Source organism: Falco rusticolus, chromosome 2 (assembly GCF_015220075.1).
Source record: "Falco rusticolus isolate bFalRus1 chromosome 2, bFalRus1.pri, whole genome shotgun sequence".
NCBI classification, from domain to species: Eukaryota; Metazoa; Chordata; class Aves; order Falconiformes; family Falconidae; genus Falco; species Falco rusticolus.
In genome coordinates this window covers 107,526,980-107,550,523 of record NC_051188.1, presented here as the reverse complement: position 1 = coordinate 107,550,523, position 23,544 = coordinate 107,526,980, and the positions used below count along the sequence as shown (strand labels likewise).

Genomic DNA, 23,544 nt, shown 5'->3' with positions numbered 1-23,544 from the left:
CCACTACTGGAAAGAGCAGTATATCTACCCTTTAAGCTGCCAATTTAGAGCTAATACAAGTTCATTAATTTTTCTATCTATAAACTTGCAATTGAGTATATCAAGCAAAAAAAAAATTATAGTCAAAAATCATACTCACACCTCTGCACTTCAGTTCTTCTCAGGAGAACATAAAATCAATTAAAAAAAAGCAAAAATATAAAACATAAAAAATATAAAGGGTTTTAAAAAACATGTAAAACTTCAGAGAAATTGCAGAAAGCAACATTAAAAGGAAATTTAAGAAGCCATCCGATACATTTCTTTGCCTGAACATCTGTCACCCATTAAAAGATTCTAGTTCAAGTTATCTGAAATGTACTCTTAGGTCTCTACGCTTTTTTTAAGGTGATATAAGAAATGGGTATTTGGAGCCAAGGTGATGAAAGAAAGGAGGCTCAGAGACCTGGAAAGGGGAAACTAGGGTTGATCAGAGCAAGGTTGGAGAAAAACCTGCAGAATGAAAACAAGCAGAACAACAGCAGGGTTTTTTTGTTAAAAAAAAAAAAAAAGGAGGATAAATAAGAACAAAACAACAACCCCTCCATACACATGCATGTAAGCAGATAAAAGCATCTTTTCCTGTGCATCTCCTAATGGCTCCCTCAGAGGAAAGGAACAAAGAAGTATACAATAAAATAATAAAGCTGAGTAAGGTATCACCTGAGAAAACCTATGGTTAAGTAGTTACCATTTCTATAGAAGAAATATTTTTTTTTAAAAAGTCAGTCCATGAGCAAGTCTGTCCACCGTTCTGTATTTTTCTGGTGTGTCTTGACAAGTAAAGCATGTGCAGTGGCTGCTTCAGAGCTTTGCACATACTGACCAGCACGCTGGAGCTAGTTCTTGCAATGAAAAGGGCGAAGTTATAACTTGCTTTCCCTTCCTTAGGACAATGTCTTCCATCTTCCTTCTAACCCAACTGTTGACTTTCAGTAACACTTACAATTCATAAGTTTTCGACATCCCGCTCCATTGACACTCCGATGAAATTGGTTAATAGATTCACCCAAATACTGCTGTCAAGAGCAGAGACAGCAGGGACATAAGAAAGGAAAAGGAAAACATGCATAGGACACATTTACACAAGAAATCAGGGTCAAATACATAAAACAACCTTGAAGAAAAATACACATATCTCTTCTTCAATCACTACCATCAGGAAAGGCAAAGGCAGTCTGGCACTGGAAAACCTTTTACTGAACTGGAGGAAGAATTCTTTATGTAGGACTTACTCCTGCTCACACTCCAATAGGTGCAAAGCTGTCATGGACCTCAACCTGAGCAGCAGCTCTAATTCCAAGAAGCCCAAACTGAAACAGAATGAAAATGCATTTATTTCATCTTCAAGTTGTTATCTTCAGAACAGACTTTAGAATTACTTCCTATCTGAAACATCGCTGCCCTGTCCATTTCCCAAAAAATCTGAATAGATGCAATAATATTCATCGACAATGAACATAAAGATAATTAATTTAAATAGCAAATTTACATATGTGCTCACAAATCTTATTGTTCCAATTCTCAGACTGACATTATCTAATGAGAAAACATTATCCAATGAACATAGTACAGCAAAACTGCTGTATTAGATCTGTAGATCACATGTACAGTATATTAAATTCACTTAGTAGACAGATAATTCTGTTTCCATGTAAAAGCCATTACAAATAATAAATAATTAAATATATGTATGACTTGACAAATAACGTGCCAGGATTATGCAGATAATTCATATTTAATTCAGCAGTTGCTTCACTGCTAACAAATAATAATGAATAGACCATTGCATGTTCTCCACCATGATACATTTACTTTATTCATATTTCCCAGATACATAGATATCTGTACTTTTCAATTAATTTCACCCTAAGGCACTCAAAGCCAGTATCTCCAGGTAGACTCTTGAAAATAAATCTAGCATATCTCATTTCTTTTCTCATTGCAGTCTTTATCCTGAGGAAAAATCAAAATGCCACTGCTATAAGAGAAATTAAGTTACTAGAAGCTCTCTCTTCATGTACCCCCTCTCCTGACAAGGGATAGGTTTGAAGGTCAGTTCAATGTTCTCCATCAGTACAAAATCGTATCTGCACAGCTGCAGCCTAGAAATACAGAAAAAGAAAAAAAAAATGTGCACATCAGAAAAAGTTAATATTAATAGAAAAAAAGCCTCAGTATTTGAATTATTAAACCTCCAGTATTTACCACCTCTCAGAGACAGTACTCAGGACAGGAAGAAATGTCTTCTTAAGTTTACACCCTATTTTACGCATCATTTGAGTGGTTTTGCTAGACTGTGAACAACAACCAGGACATCAGCTGGATGGTGCAAACTGGCACAAGTAAGAAGTGTATCACATTAGTCTGAACTAAAAAGATGCAATATTTCATCCATTAATTCTCAAATTAATTCTTTATAACAATGGTCCAAGAACAGCTCAATTCCTGTTAACACTGGGCCTGAATAATTTATTTTGAGTTCCCTAGATATGAAAGTTTCTCTGCTTTCATCCCACAGAGGAAAGTAGAAAACCACATCATAATATCTTTTAACTCTTTCAGTTGCAATGACAGCACGCATAAGAAAGTTTCATGCAAAAGAGTAATTTGTCATCTAAAGACCTAGAAAACTCAGAACTGCATAATACTACATGAATACACACACAGAGGTCACACAGGGAGTCACACACAAAATCTTACTTTTTGACATCAAGATAGGTGCTTTGCCTCTTAGGACAGAGACAGGTCATAGCTCTGTCCTTCATGAGCTACTATAGACAGTGAGAGCTGGTTTGAACAGACAAATGACTAGCATACCCTCTAATGTCCCCTCTAAGGGGGTACAAGCTATGATTTTATTTAAAATTATCTTCTATATTTCTCTGAACTCACAGATATGGCTATACAACACAATCCACCTCAGACTGGGATGTAGTGTACAGTGGACCAGCTAAAGGACAAAGCTTGAGAAAGAACATTGCACCAGGCGCTTCTGTTGCTGCCGTTTAGTGCAAGATTTCCAGCCAGTCACGGCTCCACCTGTCTACATGTGAAAGGACTGTTGGATTTCTGTGTAAGAATTTGAGGCCTTTTAATGTCACCACAAAGATAAGACAGTAGATTTTATGACTAAGAAGATCAAGACAAATTCTGGTATTCAGCATAATGCAAACCATAGAATTTCATCCAAACCTTCATGCACAATTTTTTTTTGTTTGAATTTAATGGTTTACTATTATATTATTTTTGTAGAGGAAGAAAAAAGAGACATAAAAGCACTGAAATTGCCAGCATTTTAAAAATCCTTATAAGAAAGAATTCACAGGACAAATTTCTGACCATAACAATACAAAATTATTGCATGCATCCATTTCCCAAGTTGATTTTCAATATCTCACCTAACAGTACGATGCTGTATTTTACCACATTTGCAACCGTATTTGCAACACAGCAGCACAATGTGTTAGCATGGTCATTCTCAAACAGCGGTCATCACCTGGGAAGGGCTCTATCTAACCACAGGGGGGACAATACTTCAACAGACCATAATGATGAATAGTAGAAATAAAATCATAGGGTTTCCAACATACTTGATCCCATGTGAAGTGCAATCCATCTAAGCCTGTGATTATTGAGTACCCAGAATGCCTTACAGGAAAGTAGCCCTGAGCAAGCAGCAGGTTCTCCAGTTCACCAACAAGGAGCAAAACACAAATAATTTTTTTGTTAGGCAAGGCTCTCGTAAGCCCCCACCCCATGTGGCTTCTCTGCTCTCTACTAAAAAGCAAGGGCATGCCAGACTCTCTTGTTCAGTAGCGGTATTAATAAAGTCTTCTTTTTTATTACTCCTGTTGTTGTTTTGGTTTAAAAAATCCAAAGGTGGCTGGCCTAAATATCTTTGAGACATTCACCCTCCCCATAAATTGCATTTGAACTGACTGACAGGTTCAGAAGATTTTGGAAGAGCTGACACCTGGACACACACAAGTTAGGAAAGCTTTCTGGTTTTATGGGTGAGCAGGAATGATTTATCTCAGAGACCAGAAAGAGAGTCTCAGATTTATATGTACCTTTTAGCACTCCCACATTCCCACACCATCTGCATGAACAACGGCCCAGCCCAGTAGACAATTGTCAGTGATATTCCCCAAACTTCCACTGTCTGCTATTAACCCAGATCTGGGGAGACTGAGAACCCTGTTGTCTTTTATCCCTGCACCTGTCCCCTGTTTTTTACCTACTAGTTTTTATATGAATAATTTAAATATTTTTAATGTGGTTTCTAGTTGATTATCCTGTATTCAAGTAATTGTTGTAATTATATGTAACTAAATAAGGTAAATATAGGTAGTTATAATTACAATGAGCAATTATGTAATTATAGCAACCAATAGTGTTGTAACATCTGCATTTAAATTACCTCCACATGGTGATTCAATACACTATTTTCCACTGCTATCTAAAAGTATCTAATGTGCCTATATGAGTGCCATCTGATGAGGCTCTGTACAAAGAAGGACTTTAGTGTATTCTATATTAAAGCAAATCAAGAGCATCTTACTTTAAAACTAACAGGAATTAGAATAATGGGAATGAAAACCCAAAACCAATAAGGGCTGTTCACTGAAAATCTTCTTTATTTCCTAGATCATTATCTGAAAAAGTCCTGAATGCTGATAGCCTTGCACGAAATATATTTTCTGATTTATCACCATTTGGTTGAGAAAAAAAAAAAAAAATTAACATGATTTAGAGCTTTGATTATCTCTCATCACCAAATGCTTTTAAATAAAATCATGCCAGTTCACCTGAAAGCTTGAGACTTATGGCCTTCAACAAGGTAATAAAGTCTAATGGATATACGTTCTGGGGTACTATTTGGATTACTAAGTGTTCTGTTTCTTCCTAAGCCTCTCCCACCCATCTCCTCCTCTTTTCCAGTAAATATGAAATAATAGATTAATTTAACAAGGTTTCATAATTTTTACGAAGCACCATACCCAATTTCTACTAAGCTATTATCAGAAAGCCTTAAATGTTATTTCTCAAGTTAATAAAATAGACTGACTTAAGACTTAATCTTACTGTAATATTATTCCCACTCATTACTTATTTGATAACCATTACTAGGTTTTATTTTAAATTCTGACCTTGTTGAGTCTGCCATTCATATGAAGCAAATAAATGTAACAACTCTAAAATAAAGTACTCTTGCTGCTCCTGGATATTTCTTACCTAATCCATATAATATGTTACTTTAACAAGACGCAAAAGTAAAATTTAATTGCTAGTGCTATTGTACAAGTAACTCTGGAGATCTAAAAAATGAACATATGGCAATAACGCTAATGTATTTTAAGCCAGCAATAATTAATAAAAGCTTAACAATGATATTTAATTATTAAAAAATGCAGGTGATTTAATTTTAAGCATAGGCAAGCATAGACTATGTTTTGGTCTTGGAAGGTGTCTACTTTCAGCAACAAGACCAAAAGCCTATGCTAGTCACACAAGTAGCTGAAGTGCTCAATTTCATAACCAAGTGTGAAAAGTTGTGTATGGACACATGATTAAAATCAGAAAAGTGTTACTAAAATTTATCTTCTGGAGGAGAACTTAACCATACAGGTGTAAGTCAGGCTGGTCTACGTAAATGGTCCTTGAAAACCCATTGTGACCAGCCAGCAGCAGCAGCCTGCGTGACTTCCCCATGATAAATTTGATCTTGGGTAGGATGAGAAGGATATTCATGCATCTAGGAATATGTTATTAAAAAATCAATAGAGGGAAATACATATTTCTGAGGAAACATGCTGAGCAGTTCAGTCGATACACAACTTTGATATGTGACAAATGCTTACCTTTCTGGATTATTAAGAGATTTCAGACTCATCTGGAGAATCCTAAGCTTGTGTTTTGGGCTTAGTAAAGTCTTCGTAGAAAAGGTCAAGGAAATTTTTGATATTTTGTCAAGGTCTTGGTAAAATCCAGTTAGTACTTTGACTCTTTTGTATTGCTGAAATGTTGAAGCTTCACTGAAGAAAAACATTATAGCTAGTCAGGGTTTTGTTAGCCGAGTAATATTCATTATTGCTAAGCAGCATTATTAAGATCAGAAATCTTGCAAGATATATCAACTCTGATTGTTCAGAACAAAGATACCTTGAAGTGGATTCAAATGAGTACTGTGCAAGAACCTGGGCTAGTTCATAAATGGAGAGAGGATCATTTCAGTGTGAGGAGCATTGCCTCTGACACTGAGCAATCTCCATGAACAGGAGCCATGGCCAAGTCTTAACAACCCCATTATAATTTTTTTACTTACAAGTTAACAAGTTAAAAGTTCAGGAAACTCAGAAAATTATTCTTATAAAGTGATAAAAGAGATTCAGAGACAAAGCGCAACATACCTATTCATCTCTGATTCTACTGTGTTTCCAGCATAGTCTGTTATTTTAACTTTAATGAAACCTCTCCTAATGTTCTTATTCCAAGTAGTAATATCCAGTATGTAGTTATACACTGCAAAAAGAAATAGGAAATAACAAGATTCAAAGAATGACCTTAAGAGGACACAGTTGTTATTATCACCCTGTTAAAAGCATTCAGTGACTGATGACAGGAATAGTGACTCTACATTTAAGTTACCAGCTCAAAGCAGAATAAGGCAGCTATTGACAAAAAATAGCTTCTACCAAATGGCTGCTTGGAATGTAATTAGTGTATAATTTCCTCCAGTTCTTACATAAAAAGGATTTGCATCAGAAAGCTACCATCAGAAGTAGCATGAAAAGTTTGACCTGCCTAAGGAAAAAAAGCAGAATTAAGCCCTAACGAGCACCTTCAGGTTTTGGCAAGCTCTGCAAAGAGGTGATATTACAGCCATTAGCGTGGCAAGACTAGCACATTATCCACCAGAGACATGTCCAGAAAACAGCTGAGATACATTGGCAGGGAGAGGGGAGGAACAGCATCGGCACAAGCCTTATATATAGGCAAAGTGGGCAGTTAGCTAGGTAAGCAGATTAATCGGGCAGTAAAGCTGAAGAGACATTATTCCCGTGCTTGTGCCGATGCTGTTCCTCCCCTCTCCCTGCTGCTATTGCCCAGCCTAAGCAGGTGCAACAATACAGGTCCTCCAAGCACCCTTCCCTCAGAGAAGTCAACTTACCAAAACCTCTGTGTGGATACTAGACACTCATGGGGAAGACTCAGGAAGAGGAGAGGTATCCGATTGATCTCCCATGCTCCAGTCCCTTCTCCCCCTTTCCTGGAGGGCCCACGGCCTCAGGACAACAGGCTGGGTACCTGGGGTGGGCACTGCCCCGCTGAGCCCTCAGAAACCCTGACCTGGCCTTCCACCACACTTCTGTAACCACCACCAACACTGTAACTGTGCTATGGCTACCCAGAGGAAACACACCTTTACTACTCCCAAAGTAAGGAAGCCAATTTCAAAATTTCTTTTTGTTTTTTATATTGCTTTTTAACGTTCTTTTCTAAAAGACCAAGCCTCACCCTGTATGAAAAACTTGCCCTGCTCAGGTTTACAGTTTCACTTAGTTAAGACTTCTGGTTAATTTCTCTCCCCTCATGGTTTTATATACTGAGAATTAAAGTAAGGCTTTAGTTAACAAAGGACCTATGTTTCAGGCTGGTTTAGTAGACTCATTTTTCTTCTTTACTTTGCATATTTTCCCTTAAACTTACGCTGTCATTACAAGGTTTCTCATTCCTCTCCATGTGCCTCCTCCTGTGTTTGATAATATTTGTCCCCCTCTTTTCTCTCGTCTACCACTCCTGTCCCAGAATACCATACATAATGTTTTTTCTTCTGCAGTGTACTTCTTCCATCATCAAGATTCACCAAAATCAAGAATTTTGATGAATTCCGAGATTTTAGTGTGTGTGAGAGTGAAAGCAAATCTGTATTTTTCTGTCAAAGTAACGAAGAAGAGACAGACCTAGCGGCCTGTGCAGCCTTGAGAGCAGGAAAAAGCAAAACCCAAGCAGACAGGAGCCAGGGAGAACAGTGGTAGCGTGTTTGGGTTGAGCTGATAGACCACTGGGAATAGGAGTTATGTAAAATCTGTCACATCTTTGTTAACCTCTCCATGGCCCTTTGGAAGAAACAGCAATGAAAGACAGGTTTCTTTTTTTTTCTTTTTTTTTTTTTTTTTGTGCCCCAGCTAGGGCAGTCTCACTTCCCATTTTTGCTCTTGGAAAATGGCAGCAATGATCATATCTAAACAGGTTCTCTCACTTCCAGTTTTTTCCTATCACTTGATCCTCATTTTCTGGCTTCCTTCTTCCCTCCTGGACTTCTTGGTAGTTCATCCCATTACTTTTAAAGTCACATTTCTTTCTCAGTTCACTTATTGCCTACTCTGCCACAATCATTCTTCTTCCTCCAGTCTGTGAACTGACACTCATGGTTTATTACACCATTTTACACAGCAGCTAACAATAACTTTCTACTTTAAACATGCTTTCACTCCAGATCAGCTAACAAATAACAGCCATAACAATTCATGAAGTTTGGTATGTATGTATTCAGTCACTCACTGCAGAATGGGTGTCGGTCCGAGGTATCAAAATAAGCTTTTGTTGGTGAAGTCTTTGGGATTAACAGTTTTTTCCATCTATCAGCATGATAACCTGTAATCCAAAATTTAAATATTTCATTTCAGACATTTAGCAAAACCTTGACACACATACAATTACAAAAAAGAATCTCATCCAAAGTGACAGATTTGGCTTTAATTTTCTTAAATATTCTGTGAGAAAGTAAATTGACTTGGAAAACGCAGGAATCCCCTGAGTATAGTAGAACGTAGCAGGTTAAGTATTTCATTCTTCTAATATTTTAGCATCACTAAAGTTGTCATAAGGTAATAGTTGGAATCTATTTAGTCTAGAGTACTAACTCCAAAAAATAGTGCTTATAAACTCCTGCAGAGTTAATAAAAACAAACCCAAAGAAGTAGCCCATATATTTGCAGAGAATAGTTACAGAACATCTTCATATTAGGTAAAATTTCTTTCTTCCTTTTTTTTTTTAATCATTAAAGTAAGTATTTTAGAACTCTTTAGTGTATAATTGTGGATATTATTTAATAAAATGTTAGATACTCTGTAAACTTCCTAAGCTTATCGACGTAATGCAGAAAGAACTTTTGAGTTCCATGCTTATTGTCTTTGGGACTTGACAACTAGTCCTTGTTTCTAAAACGGCTGATCATATTCTCTTCCTCTTGATCTCTTTACCTAGACTGGACAACAAGGGCTAATTCCAGACTGCAGAGCTGTCACTGCACGCCAGTAAGCAGGAAAGCTTGCAGCAAAAGGATGCTGTTTCTCTTCCCAGCTCCTGGATTCAGGTGCATGCCATTTCCTCATAGGTTTTATAGTTATTTAAAAAAAAAAAAAAAAAAAAAAAGTGGCATCTGACTGGTCAAAGATTTCTCCACCTCTAGCTTGGGCATTCTGTACTAGTACATCAGGCGTGGTTAATAACCTTTCTGGGGAAGTTCTGGAGTCTTTCTGCCATATTATAAGGTCCCGTTATGGTTGGGTTTTATTATAAAATAGCATACAGATCTATCTATGCTTTTTCTTCAAACCTGATCTAACTAAAATAGGGTGTAAATCCCAATATAAAGATGTAAAAAAGATGTGGTACAAACTGAATGTTAACTTTTAATTAAATATTTTTAAAGTTTCGTTCTTGAGAAACCCCTGACAACTAGAAAATGCTCACACTACCATAGCTCTTTTCAAACTGTCCCCAATTCCTCTCTAAAAGCGATAAAACCCCAAACACCTAAAACCCCCTCCAAATAAAAGCTTGATTCCAAAAGAAAAGCCAGAGAAACCATGAAGTTGCTGTAACCACTACTACTGTTAAATAAAAACCACATGTATTCTATGGAGGATAACACACTGTGAAAGCCTAAAGTGATGAACCAAGTAGAAGCAGTTTCTCTATAGCAAGGAGATCCATTGTGAACCCATTTCAGACTGGAAAGCATAATGATCAAAGGTTAGGAACATTCAGAGCCTGTGTCTAAATGATAACTATAAAGCAGACGAAGACATAAACTTTAAAGTACTTTAAGCAGTATGCAGCTCTGCCTGTGATCAGTCTCTACAGATCCCTTAACACAATACTACAGATCTCTGGAGAAGGCCCAGAAAGAGCTAATCTGGATTCCCTGGAAAATCTTACCCAGCCCAGAGCAGATATAGTAACACTTACCCAGTACTGGACAGGACATTGGCTGGTAAGCTTGACAATCAACACATTTTCCTCTCTTGTAATCCAAGTAAGAGTCACAAGGGTATGTTATTATGTCACACTCTCCTTTCAAAGATGATAAGAAGAGGAAAACAGATCTTTGATGGTCACACTTAAAATACTGAAGTCCTTCAGGAAAGAAAAAACAAAATATACAAAGAATATGTAATCATTTCTCTTCATCAAAGAAGAGGTGTTGTCAAAGCAATCCAGTAATCCCATTTAGCTGAATCGTTCTTAGTTACCCATGCCTTTATTCTTTGGCTACTTGCCCACCAAGTGTAAAAACTGGATGTACACACAGAAAAAGAAGAAATTGAAGACTATTTTGAATATTACAAGTAAAGCAAAAAGTTACAGTGTTTTATATGTAAGAAATAGTGTACTAAATCCCATCAATTTTTTTTTATATGTATATAGATATATAAAATGCAAACATATATTTTTTTGTTATAAAGCCTGAGTCTGAGTTAAAATTTGCCACATTGCATCCAGTGCAGAATATTTTGGCAGAAAAATTACCATGAAGAACACTTCAGAGATTATTCTCTATATATAAATTCCTTCCTCTCCTAGCAAAACAAACTACGAGAATTGTACAGATAAAGCTGATCCTGAGTCTTAATGGATTCTCCCATACTCACGGCAAGCCTGTGGAAGCCCTATGCTTTTACAGCTGCTCTAATTTGTAGCAGCACTGTGCTGACTAGAAACAGAAACACAGACAGACACAAACATATCCAAAAAAAAGTAAACAAAAGCAATGGACAGCAACCTTGCATAAGATTTATGGAGGTTGAAATAAGAAAAATTCCACAACAAAAGATCGTGTTGTAAAACTGCTTTCATCCCAGAGCCTAAAAGACTTGTCCAAACCCTAGTTCATCATTGCCAACCAGGAGGAGCCTAAGACACAAGGAAGACTTGAAAGCCTTGCCTTCCACATCATATGGAAATGATCCTGTCCAGACCACTTGGATACAAACATCTTTCCCCATGCCTAGCCATATATAAACACACAAAAATAATGATTGCTGTATGCAGACTGTATATGTAATAATAATTCCATCATACCAATAATAATGGTATGATGGAGTACGTATGCTTATAGGAAGATCTTTATTTAAATAAAAGATGTCAAATGTCTTTGTTATTTCTTATTTGCTGAGTGGGGATGAAAAATAAAGTATACAATGGCCTCAGCTGCCATATTATTGAATACGTGCATTGTCCATTGAATTCAGTTTAATCTTTTTTGATTTGATCTCAAACTCTTTTCTCATTAATTGAACACATTTTTATTTACCACTGAATACTGTTTGCGGACAACCAGGCTGATCCATTCCACCATTTGGATAGAAATCAATGGTTCCTAAAGGTTTCTTGAAACCTAGTGCTAAAGTAAAAAGATTATGCACCAAAAAAACCATAAACAACATTATGCAGTCAATAATTTTATCATTACATTCATTAAAAATAACATAAAGGTCTTAATTTTTCTTTTCGCAATCATACTGTTCTTTAGTTCTGTAAATGCAAGTCATGTTATGAGTTAAAAACCATGGGTTTTTTCTTTTTGAGAAAATTATACACATGTAAAACGCTGTACACAAACGTGTACAAATGTGCATAAGATTCCTATTGCCACAGAAAATAAAGAACAGAAGCAACTATTCAGTGCTGTAGCTGAGGCATTATTTACACAAAGAAATTTATGAAGTTCATGTTCTCTCCAGTAACCAAAATTCCTTCCCAATGTAATTTTCATTAGAGTAATATTTTCCATTTTTTGCATGTGACATTGGATTCTGAGCTATGCTAAAGTAAGCAGCATATCAAAGTAGAAAAATCAGTATCTGACCTATGGAAGACCATGAGTAAGATTTAGCTCAGTCTCACCTACCTTCCTTTTTACCACACTTTATTCACATAACTGGAGCATTACAAAAATTGGTATTTTACAGCTTCACATATAAATTTGTATAGTAAAATGCTTAATTTTTAATATTATTCAAGAAACTGATAGGAAATTACATGAATAATAGGACATGTCTTGTAGGTTTGAAAGGTTTACTTATGCTTTTGAGAGAAAAAAAGTAACAGACTATAGCATGGATGAAGCAGCCTTCACAATGTTCTTCACTTTAATGCTACAGTAATGCGATTTAGAATTTTAAGCAGTGGATTTGTAGTGTACTAATGTGATACAGCTGAGACTGTCTGTCTCAAAAGGGACCAAATCAGTGATAATCATGTCCTTACAACTGCTATGTTCATACACACTAGCACAACAAAACAATGTTAACACTGAACTATTTCTCAAATAACAGTATCATAAATGAATGCAATAGGCACACCTTATCCAATGTGCAGACTTCAGGTTTTTGTATTCAGAAGGAATATACTATAACAAGACATAAATGACAGTGGTGTAGTTGCTATTTTTGCATGACAATAAATGGACCCATGACTATACAGTTATCTACATATGCCTTCTGTTAGGTGTTGGACATAAAAGTTATTTTGATATTTTCAGGTTCAGTCATGAAATTTAACTCAATAACATGGCTACTTATGTCAGAACTGAACAAAACAGTTCATTATTGTTTAATTCATTAGCAAAGCTGACTTTCAATTTCTTCATGAATAGGTATAATAACATACAGTACAGTTTAAAAAGTACAGGTAATGTTAAAAAGCAACAGCACAGGAATCCATCTAATAACACAAAATATACTTCTGCAGCACAGTTTTGATGTTACTGAAATAGTTTGTCCCTTCTCTTTTGCTTTACTGCTTTTGAGTTGAAATAGGAAAGTTAAGATTATGTCATTACCATCACTATCTGAATGGATTACATCTACAAATTGTGCGTCAGTACGATCCAGTCTCCCCTCTGGAGGTTGTCGAGTGAACGAAGGGCCTGCTGGATCAAGTCCTGAATGAAAATAACAATAGCATTACAAATCCTGGGCTCTGTTTCTACAGATATATACAAGACCAACATTTGAGCATTATTTGTCAAAGACTTCATTTTCCTGGGATAATAATAGAAAGAAAAAAACAGCACAATTCTACTGAAGTTTCTATTCTTCAACTTGCTAAGCAAAGCAAGGGTCCCTACCACAAAACTGATCAACCCATATCTTTGAATTTCTCTCTTTCCCTAAGTAGTTGTGCTCATCTCCCAGTTCTCCAGATGAATATAAGCCAAAAGCATTAGGGATCAATTCGGAAGAATTAATTTTGTTCTTTTCCCTAGAAAATGTCATAGCTGTTATGTACTTCCTAAAAACAAAATGCACAAAAAACACAAGATGAAGAAATCAAATTGGATGGAGACAATTTCAAACATGCCTCCATCATTTTATCAGCTGCTGTTGCAATTACTTGTAGAAAAACAATTGTTATATACAACTAAGTGAAACACTAGCTTTTGACCACAATTTCACCTGAGGGTGAAAACATCAAAACTCAACTATGACAAGAGATTCCAACTGAGATCCACAAAAAGCACTTTATATAAGGAGGAGGGGATTTGGGTGACAAAGTATTTGAAGTATAAACACTGCGTATTGTCATTCATTTTAGGGATAGGGAATTATTTTTGTGCAGCCCTGAAGCCTGATAATTTTCAAGATGGTAATTTCTGTCCTTCACAGGAAAGCAAAATTGTTAGCCGAGGGTTGCTCTGCTCCTATTTTCTTGACAACAAAAGCACAAAGACAGGAAAAGAAAAAGCAGCAAAGATGGAAAATACAACTGTCAATGCAAAACATATTCCTACACTTAAATGACTCCTAATTACATTCTCATGGACTGAAAGGGACAGTGTATGACCTCAGACTATCAAAACTTGTATTATGATTTAACTGGCAGATGTGCTGTAAGGAATAGTCTAGGAAGGTTCTCTCTCAAGATTGAGATAACCAAGACCCAGACTACCACAAAGTATCATGGAATGCCAGGAATTCACGTTTATAGTACCCCAGGTGACAAAGGTCATTGTTTTAATTGTTTATAATTAGTTTTGTATTTCCAAAACCTCCAAACAGTGATGAAGAAAATATCTTTTCCTTTTTAAAATCTCACTTTTGCAACATCAGCTTGGGACACTGGCACAAGTTGTTTGAAAGAAAAAGTATCAAAATAGTCACATAAGAGGTTACGGGCCTTGTGGATTTGGACTACTCAGTCTTTGTCTTTAGTCATCCATATCTGTAATTATAAGAAGGTGATTGAAACATTTCATATAATTCCATTAGACTGTGAGCATCTGAGTTCAGAAATGATACGGATCTGTGAGGCTCCCAGTTAATGTACAGAGAGGACACAGACCTGCTAGCCTAGCATTGCAGTCAAGACTGTCCCCAACCAGTGATGGCAACTCTAGGAAATTGTGTAAAGTGGAAATTATATTCTTAACAAACAGAATATAGCTGGAGCCTATCATACTCTTAGAAAATGCCCTGACTTTCAGATTACTGTACAAAAAGGGGAGGAGTCCCTAATTCCCTTTCTTAAGGCTGGCCACTGACTCCTCTTACATTTGGGGGAAAAAATTACTTGAGTACCCAAAGAGAGGGTTTGGGGAGGTATGAATCTCGGGGAGAGCTAACTGTCTTCTTTCAGTCTGGAAACAGCTGCTTTTTTAAATCCTAAACACTATCAGGATCCAACAATCTTCTCCCCTTTTCACCTTTTCTGATACTTAGCTTAGTCAGCTTCCTTCTCAACAGGCTAGCTGCAGCGAGTTTTGCTTTCACCACAAGAAGTACGTGGAGCCTGTGCACTCAAATCAGTGCTGTGGGTTCTGCCTTAGGAACCAGCATCTAAAAGTTAATCCTAAACTTTGTGTGGTCCTGAAAATTGTACCCCCATGAGGGTATTTCAGTGTTCACTGTACGCATCACTCCCACAGATGGCAATGCTGATGATGCAACAAGGATGAGGTAAAATTTCCAGTATCCATAAACAGGCTGCACACCTGATCTAAGCTTTCTGTATGAGACAGCTCAAAGTACTAAAGCCTACATCATGTTCAGATACCTCGAACTGAAACTAAATCCTTGTGCCCGATAACTGTGGTCTGACCAAGAGCTTTTGAACTTCCCTTCACAGGGACCTGACTTGCTCTGTCAATCAGACAGAAACTCAGGTAGCATATCATTTAGCTTCCATGGCATCTGGATGTAGCACTCAATTCTCATTTGAGAGATTAGAGGTAAGCAGGTTGGAAAATGTCATCTGTAACTTACATCCTGAAGGCAGACTTTCACAGAGATACTTTTATCAGGGATACATTTTCCCTCCTGTATGTTACTAAATAGTCAGTTCTCATTTGTCAATAGTGCTAGCATCTATGTGATTTGTAGCTACAACAATAGAAGGTACATTAGAATACATGTATCAGGATTAAAAGCCTTACCTGTAATTCTGCCAAGTTTGCCATTATACTTCTGGCCAACAAAACCAGCTATATGAGCTCCAAGACTAACTCCAATCATATACACAGAGTCAAGAGAAGCTCCATCCACCTATCAGGGAAAAAAAAAACCCAAAGCCACAACCATAGTTAATTGAACAGACATCACCAGACTGCTTTAGTTTTCATTTGTTGTCAGTACTCTAAGTTATATCTCTAACTTTCTAACTTCATAAACAAATGTAAATTCCAAAGTTTTTTCAGTTTGCCATTCTGTACTAGTTAAAAAGTGTAGTAAATATGAAATTCTTTGACTAGAAAAATTTAAAAAGGAAGCTTGAATCACATTTCTTCCCAAATGTCATACTGGAAGGGGAGCAAGGGAGAGAAAAGGAAGAAATTCACCAGATACAAGAAAGATGAATCAAAACTATGAACTAGGAAAAAAATAAAATCTCCCTCTGACTTATTTTTCAAAGAAAATAAATTTAAAACATACCATTAACAAAGCCTTATGCCACAGAACCACTGAATAATGGTGCCAAATGCACACCTGTAGGAAAGCCTTACGATGCCCATTCTACAAAGCAGGCAGTATTTAAAAAACCCCAAAACTCTGAAGAACTCTGAAACAATTCCAACAGGCCTGCTGGAATCTCTGCAAAGTGATGGGATGCTATGTGGGTCTGACATATTGATATGTCCCAAAATGAATTAACAAAGGCCTCATGGCAGCTTGCCATGAATCAGTATGAAACTGATAGCTGAGGGACACAACATACCCCACCACCATCACCTGGATGACTCGCACAAAAAGATTGGCTTAAGCATGCCCTGCTGTCATTGTTTTGCCAGGCAGATCTGTAACCAGCAATTCACCAAAAATCTGTATCAAGAAATTTGCAAAATACACCTTTTTAACCCACTCTGGATTGGGGACTGTTCTGATAGACCTTTTTCATTTTGCAATCCCATAACAATAAACTTATTGTCATAACTGCAATTTGTTATCACTGTATCTAGTCTCAGAGGACAGATCCTGATATGCTTTCTCTTCTTTCACCCAAGCATTTCTTAGAATGCTGGGGTTTTTACTCAAATTTCACATGAGTATTTTCTTACTGCACAGCACTGAAAATTTCAGAGAATAGGAGGGAAAAGAAGTGATGAGAACAGAAGAAAAGTCAAGTGATAAATCTAACAATAGCATAAATGAGATGATAACATGCTTTGTTCATTTGCTTAAGCAATAAATCTAAAGCCCAGTTAAAACCACTGGCATCAACAACTGTTTCTGCAACTCCCTCTAGAATCGAGAAGCTTATATCATGTTGGAACAAATATTTATATCTCTGCCTGTGATTTCTTTGCCATTTAAAATCTTTAAATATAATAGTTTAATATTAAAAATAGTAGTGTGATGCTTTTGTAAAATTTTAATGCTGGATACCATTTGAATATCTCTCACTTCACCTCCCCACTGGTGCATTCACTCTTTCCAGAAGACCCAAAACTTCCAGCTGCCTAAAGAAATCAGATGCTCTCTCAGGCATACTTCAGTGAAAGGGAAATAAGAGCTCAGGTGGAGTTAAACATATGCAGTAATAACTGCATGCAAAGTTGTAAATACTTCAGTAATTTGATATTGTTCACTGGGCTTCTCTTTAGACATATTTTAAATATCCATTCCCATTCAAACTATGCTATTGAAACTTATTCAGAACAGATGCAACTCTGCCTTACCAGCATCTGGTCAACATAGTTTTTCAGTATTTCTGCAACTTTTCTGCAGTTTTCAACAGCAGTTATGTAATTCACAGTTGTAGCACCACGATTCCAATCAACTATAATGAGATTAATGTCCTCTGAAGACAGTAAAAGCTCCTTTATGTCACCTAGCCATGCCGGTGGAGATCCTGTTGGTCTGAAGCCATGAATAACAAAGACAATTTTCTTGGAGTTATTAAGGTACTCAGATGCAGTAACATTGTTTTCAATCAGTCTCTCAGAACAATTTGGATTTTCCCGTGTGTACAGTAGTAGCTGGACTTGGAGTTCTGTTCCAGACAAAGCATTGCCTATATTAAGGTCTGTAAATTCAGGACATTTTTTCTCCTCATCTGAAAAAGATTAAAACAGTACAGTCATTTCATTTTAGACCACCTGAAATACCACCTCTGCAATTTTCTTTCCACATTTTTGCACTAAAAGTGAAGAACTTCCATTTTGTTCACTCTAGACCTTTGGAATGAAGCACCAGAACATACAGTGAACAATGAGGAGCCACAGTTTAACTAATAGCTCTACAGAAACCACTATGCTCCTCTGAACTCTTCAAATACAAAATTGAGCTTTCTAAGTGTTCCTGAACAATGTATTTTCTGCAAACAAATACAAATTAGTAGTCGGTGTTGCTAAGATTCTCTGCTTAACCATCAAATTCAGGTTCTCAGAATTTTGTCACAACTAGTGCGTGTTGCATGAACAAGAAGGCTGTAAAAATGAAGCTGGGTTAATTAGCATTGATAATATACAGCTGTGGGCTGGCTTCAGGGGCTGTGGGTTGGCCGATCTAGATGTAGGTGCAGCTGTGGCTGGTTAAGTCAAGTGGTTGAGAACCAGTGAAGAGAGAGCAGCTGAGGAAGAAGCAAGAGAAGAGAGAGCAGCCCCTGGATGAAGTGAGGAGAAGGCAGCAGAGAGACTGTACAAAGAGTATGCTGGTATGAGATAGTAAAAGACCTTGTTGCAGCTTGATAGTTTGGAGAGTGCTGTGACAATTGGCGCCCCGTGTGAGGCCCTTCAAATTATGAGACTGAGTGTACTGAGTGGTGACAGCGGTGATGGCTGTGCTGGGGGATGTTTGAAACAGTAATGGCAGTGATCCAATGTAGCGGAGACAGGCAGGGATAGCCTGCGATCCAGATCGTGTTGAGATAGGCAGGAAGAGCCTGGGGGTTCAGATCAGATACTGGTAAAGGTGAGCTACTGGGATCAAAGAGAGGGAAGCCTGATCGCCCAGGAGTTGAGAGACTGAGGGTAATGGGTGATAGTGGCAAAGTACACAGCCAGATGTGGCAGCAGCCTGCAGCGGTGGCAGGTCCAGAGCGGGTTTGGCCAGACAGCGGTGACGGCTGTGCCAGGGGAAGGTGCAGGAGCAGTGCAGTGCCACGAGTGGCTCCTGCCGTTGCTTCTGCTGCTGCTCGGCCTGGTGGTAATCTTGCTGGTGTTTATGTGCTTGTTGAAGGTGTCACCAGTTGAAGAAGAAATGGGCCACAACACGGATGTTAAGAAATTTTTCAGGACACAGAATGATGTGTTAGTGCTGTATTCTAGATCTGCTGCTGCTGAAAGCTCACTCAGGTTGCTGTCCAGTGAGACTCAAGAGGTGAAAGCACAAGGCATTATAAGTTCATCAGAGCCACCCTCTGAAGGAATCAAAATCCCAAATGCTAAGAAAGCAAAGAAGGAAGGTGATCAACCTGCAGAAGATGAAAAGTCCAAGATAAAAGTGAAGAAGGAATATGAGTATGAGTTCAGGAACAAGTTGTCTGAATTGTATGAAAAGTTTATTTGTAAAAAGTTTGTGATGGTTGGTAAAAACATGAGGTATGAAATATGAGAAAGAAAAAAAAGGGAGGCTTTGTAGAGGAGTTATAGAGGACTGTATGAAAAATTTATTTGTAAAAAGGTTGTAATGATTGTTAAAAACACAAGGTATGAAATTTTAAGAAAAAAAAAAGGAGGAATTGTAGAAGAATAAAGCTGGGTTAATTAACATTGATAATATACAGCTGTGGGTTGGCTTCAGGGGCGGTGGGTTGGCCGATGAAGATAAGGTGCAGGTGTGGCTGGTTAAGTGGTTGAGAGCCGAGGAAGAGAAGAAGAGAGAGCAGGCCCTGGATGAGGCAAGACAAGAAGAAGGCAGCAGAGGGACTATATGACACCTATGCTGGTATGAGATGGTAAAAGACCTTGTTGCAGCTGGGTAGTTTGGAGAGTGCTGTGACAGAAGACCATTGTAGTTCGTTCTTCCTCTTTTGGCCAGGGTAGCAAAGTTGCCAGTCCCTAAGGCCTTATTGTTTGATCAAGTGATAAGAAACGGCTGCCTGGTAGTACAGGGATGACCCAGAACCCTTCCCTAGTTTTGGATCACCATAAAGACACCATTGCCAAGAAAGAAAGAAGAAACACAGGAACCTGTTCTGAGTTTGAAATAGTAAGAATCTGTAATGTCAACATACATAATGGCACAAGAAAACCTGCAGTATTTAGCATTTCTGTACTCAGAGTGTTATGGTACACAAGGCTAAGATGTAGCTCGGTCAGGATCGACAAAAGAGTTGAGATTTTTCAAAAAGGTTTAAAAAAGACTTGGTTTCCCCTCCCCCCCGCCCTCGGTGTGCTTATTAACATCAAAAGTTAATGCTTAAAATGTATCCTTTGGCTGCTAAGGTCGCCTTGCATGGATAAGCCGCCTCAGCATTCTGAGGACACCACCAGTGCCTGTCATGGCTGCTCTGTATGGCCTCTTCACCTTCGTTATGGTATTAGCTGGTTTACGGCCAAAGAAATTTGGGCCCATCTCTTGACTTCTAGTGGACTGTGCTACTTTACACAAGGCTTTTGTCTGATATTTGATGGCATCTTTCTCAATGTTTCTGTTGCTAACAACTTTCTAAAACAAGTCAACTTCTAGAAAGCAAAAGTAGGAAGAGAAATAGTGCCTACTCAGTTCCTTAAAAATTAATTTTAAAAGTGCTGAATTTCTCAAGAATTTTTGAGTTGTAGGAGAAGCAGCTCTAGCTCTTCTCCTTTTCCCAGCAAGGGGCTAGCAGGCTGAACCAAATCCACTACATTTGCACATCTGAGACAGACAGTGGGCCCTCACTAGTAAAGGGCAAGTGCAGGGGCAGGGGGTACAAGGTATCTGAAAAATGTATTTGATGCTATAGTGCAGACCTAAACAAAGGTAAACAATGTGAATTACAGCACTTAGGGTGCCTTAAAGGTTCAATAAAGACACAAATTCACATAGGAATCTAGACCTCAAGGAAAGACCATATATCTACGATGATTAAACCAGTCACCTCTGGACTAGACCTGATAAAACCGATGTGTATTTGCAAACTGGAGCAGGGTTGAAGTTACAGAGCATTAGAAATGACCTGAAACTGCCTGTCTGAAATCAAACAGACAAAAATTTTATGCCTATTATTACCTTATCACAATAGCTGCAATTATTACACGTGGGAAAAGTCAGAATTACTTACATTTAAAAGTAAGTATTATCATTCTCCTAATTTAGACACTGAATAATGTAAGTAACTTTTACTGAGGTTACTGGACAAGTTAACTAACAGGAAGGCAACTCATCTCATTTCTCAGACTTATCCAAGAAGTTCTGAAACTGAGAGCTGTTCAGCTGCAATTTGAATTTAATGAAAATAATTTTAATAACCTGACCCTGGTAAAATGCCATACATGTGACATGATATTAAGAAGTTAATAGAATGTGTCGCATTTAATCTCTAGTTTTCATCTAATGATCTAGGATGAAAAAACTAGAACGCAAATTCTATTACCCAAATGTCATACACAAAGCTAAAATAAAAACCAGCTACTTGAATACATTTGCTATTCAGATGCAAAGCTAGAACAGGAAATTATTTCATTTTTGCCAAATATTATTCTTAAATCCATGTTTAAGCGCTGATCCTTATAATTCACTCCTACACGTCTAACATATAAAGATTCATGGTAAGATATTGTTGAAGTGTTCCTCCATATACACTCAAATGTTTTGATTTCTTAACATTTGATTGCTAGAAATAAGAATTCTTCTAAAGCTACTGGAATGACAAGGACATAAAACAGAGACACAGTCTGGTTCATGGAAGTGAGAAATCACTTATACATAAAATAAAATTCCAAGGAAATTATTTTAACTGATGAAACCTATTTAATAGTTAGCAAATGTCAAAGGGAAACAACTCATTTACAAATGGCTGTGAAATGACAGCAGTTATTCTTTGAAAAGTAAATAGAGAAAAAAAATATTATGTCTTTACAGTATTTACCTAATTCCACAGTAAACAGATTTACAGATTTAATACTTTTAATTGTTTAGCAAGGAGTCATTAAGGGAAGTTTTTCAAACTCTTATTTCTGATTGATTACTGGAAGGAATACCCAGCTGCCCTTTCTGCACACCTATGGGAGTAGTCACATACACTTTTCTGTACATTCAGAACATACAGATATGTGTTGGGATGTTACATGTGCATTTTAACTCAGTTAATATTTTAACTTTCCTATGTACATTTGTAAGCGTTGTATCTTCTGTGGTTTAAAAGGGGAACACCGTAAGTGCACACTTTTTTTGTAAAAAAAAATTACTATTTAAAGCATAACACGTAACTTGAAAACCTGTCAACCTATCAAATAAGCAATAAATAATAAACTTACGTTAACACGTTAAAACTATTTCACAATTTCCTCTTTACTTGGTACTAAGTGCACATACCTGAGTGTGTCTCTGTGCAAAGTACAGCCAGAGATAAAGTATCAGGCTTTCTTCTATTTACTTTAAAATGAAAACCTACGTCCTAGTTTCAAAGTGATCAAATTCTCTTTACTAATCATCTGCTCCATTAGGCATAATTTAAATGTTTTAATCTTTTGGTTAATTTAAATGAAGGAATATTCATTTTTCGATGCTTGAATAAAGCCGAGAGACTACATTACAAATAAACTTAATGGTTCTTACCTGATTTCACCCAGTGTATCAAACAGATGAAGAGACACAATTTCAGCATGTGGAAATGGAGAAAAGCAATATGTAATAATCCACAGACAAGTGGCAAACCGAGTGTTTCTTTATAGTATGCTAGACTACTAACCTAACTCAATGCCACTGATGAACTAAGTGACATGTAGAGCAGGAAGCAGAAAGCAAAGCTGTGTTTAAGCTTCTGCAATTCATGACTCCTCCTATTGAATGACTTCAGTAGGTAGGGTAGTTTCTGGTCTTTAAGGGTTGGGACTGGGTTTTAATCCATTTCCCGCTCTGGCTATCAGCAGATTTACACAGAAGCAATCAATGTTATGTATTACTGACAACTCTGTTACATGTGTGGAATTTAGGAAGCAGAATAACTAGCGGTACACATTCAAGACCCGACCCACCATGTGTCTTTTTTTTTATTGTCACTCAAATGCAGTTAGAGGCACTGAGATGGGCACAAGAAACTTAGAACAAGAAGTCATTCTGGTGACAGAAGGATTTTTCTATAAGAACTTGAAAATACTTCTGAGAACTGTATCTACATAGATTATTTTTGCACAAAATTACCTTCTAAGCTTTTTCCAAGAAGTCATTCTCTAATCTAAATGCAGAGAAGGTCTGTGAAAACACTTACCTAGGAGAGAGATGGAGCTTAGAGACCCACAAAGCTCACCCAGAGAATGACTTGCTGGGTATTCTGGGTATGTCCCTTAAATTCATTCCCTCTGTGTCCTCAACTACAAAACAGATGAAGAAACATTTATTTTTATGAAGCTCATTTATTTACAAACCAATTCACTGGGTAAATACAAGAAGACAAACTTCAGTTTCTTGGAGTTTAATAATGCAGATAAACTCTGCATTATTCAAGTGAGAAGTCTGGATGCTCAGTTTGTTTATATCTGGCCCCCAATTATTTCCACTGCAGGAGAAAGAAAAACATAACATAACCATTCAAATATGATACAGGCACATACCAGAAATGTTTCTTGCATA

The 23,544-nt window shown here is 37.2% G+C and overlaps 1 protein-coding gene across 1 annotated transcript; it reads right to left on the bottom strand.

The window, feature by feature from the left end:
- Positions 1-1,358: 1,358 nt before the first annotated feature.
- Positions 1,359-22,737, bottom strand: LIPI (lipase I). The gene is made up of 10 exons (XM_037378033.1): positions 22,531-22,737; positions 17,508-17,884; positions 15,768-15,876; positions 13,176-13,277; positions 11,646-11,735; positions 10,301-10,468; positions 8,608-8,700; positions 6,453-6,564; positions 5,904-6,077; positions 1,359-2,144 (listed from the first exon to the last, which is right to left on the bottom strand). The coding sequence occupies exons 1-10, from the start codon at positions 22,577-22,579 to the stop codon at positions 2,033-2,035; spliced, it is 1,386 nt and encodes a 461-aa protein (XP_037233930.1). The 5' UTR covers positions 22,580-22,737; the 3' UTR covers positions 1,359-2,032.
- Positions 22,738-23,544: the final 807 nt, after the last annotated feature.

Coding starts and splice junctions, on each gene's coding strand:
- LIPI (XM_037378033.1), bottom strand. CDS start 22,579: ATGCTGAAATTGTGTCTCTTCATCTGTTTGATACACTGGGTGAAATCA. Junction 17,885..22,530: donor GATACACTGGGTGAAATCAG/GTAAGAACCATT, acceptor AATCTTTTTCAG/ATGAGGAGAAAAAATGTCCT. Junction 6,565..8,607: donor GGACCGACACCCATTCTGCA/GTGAGTGACTGA, acceptor TTCTTTTTGCAG/TGTATAACTACATACTGGAT.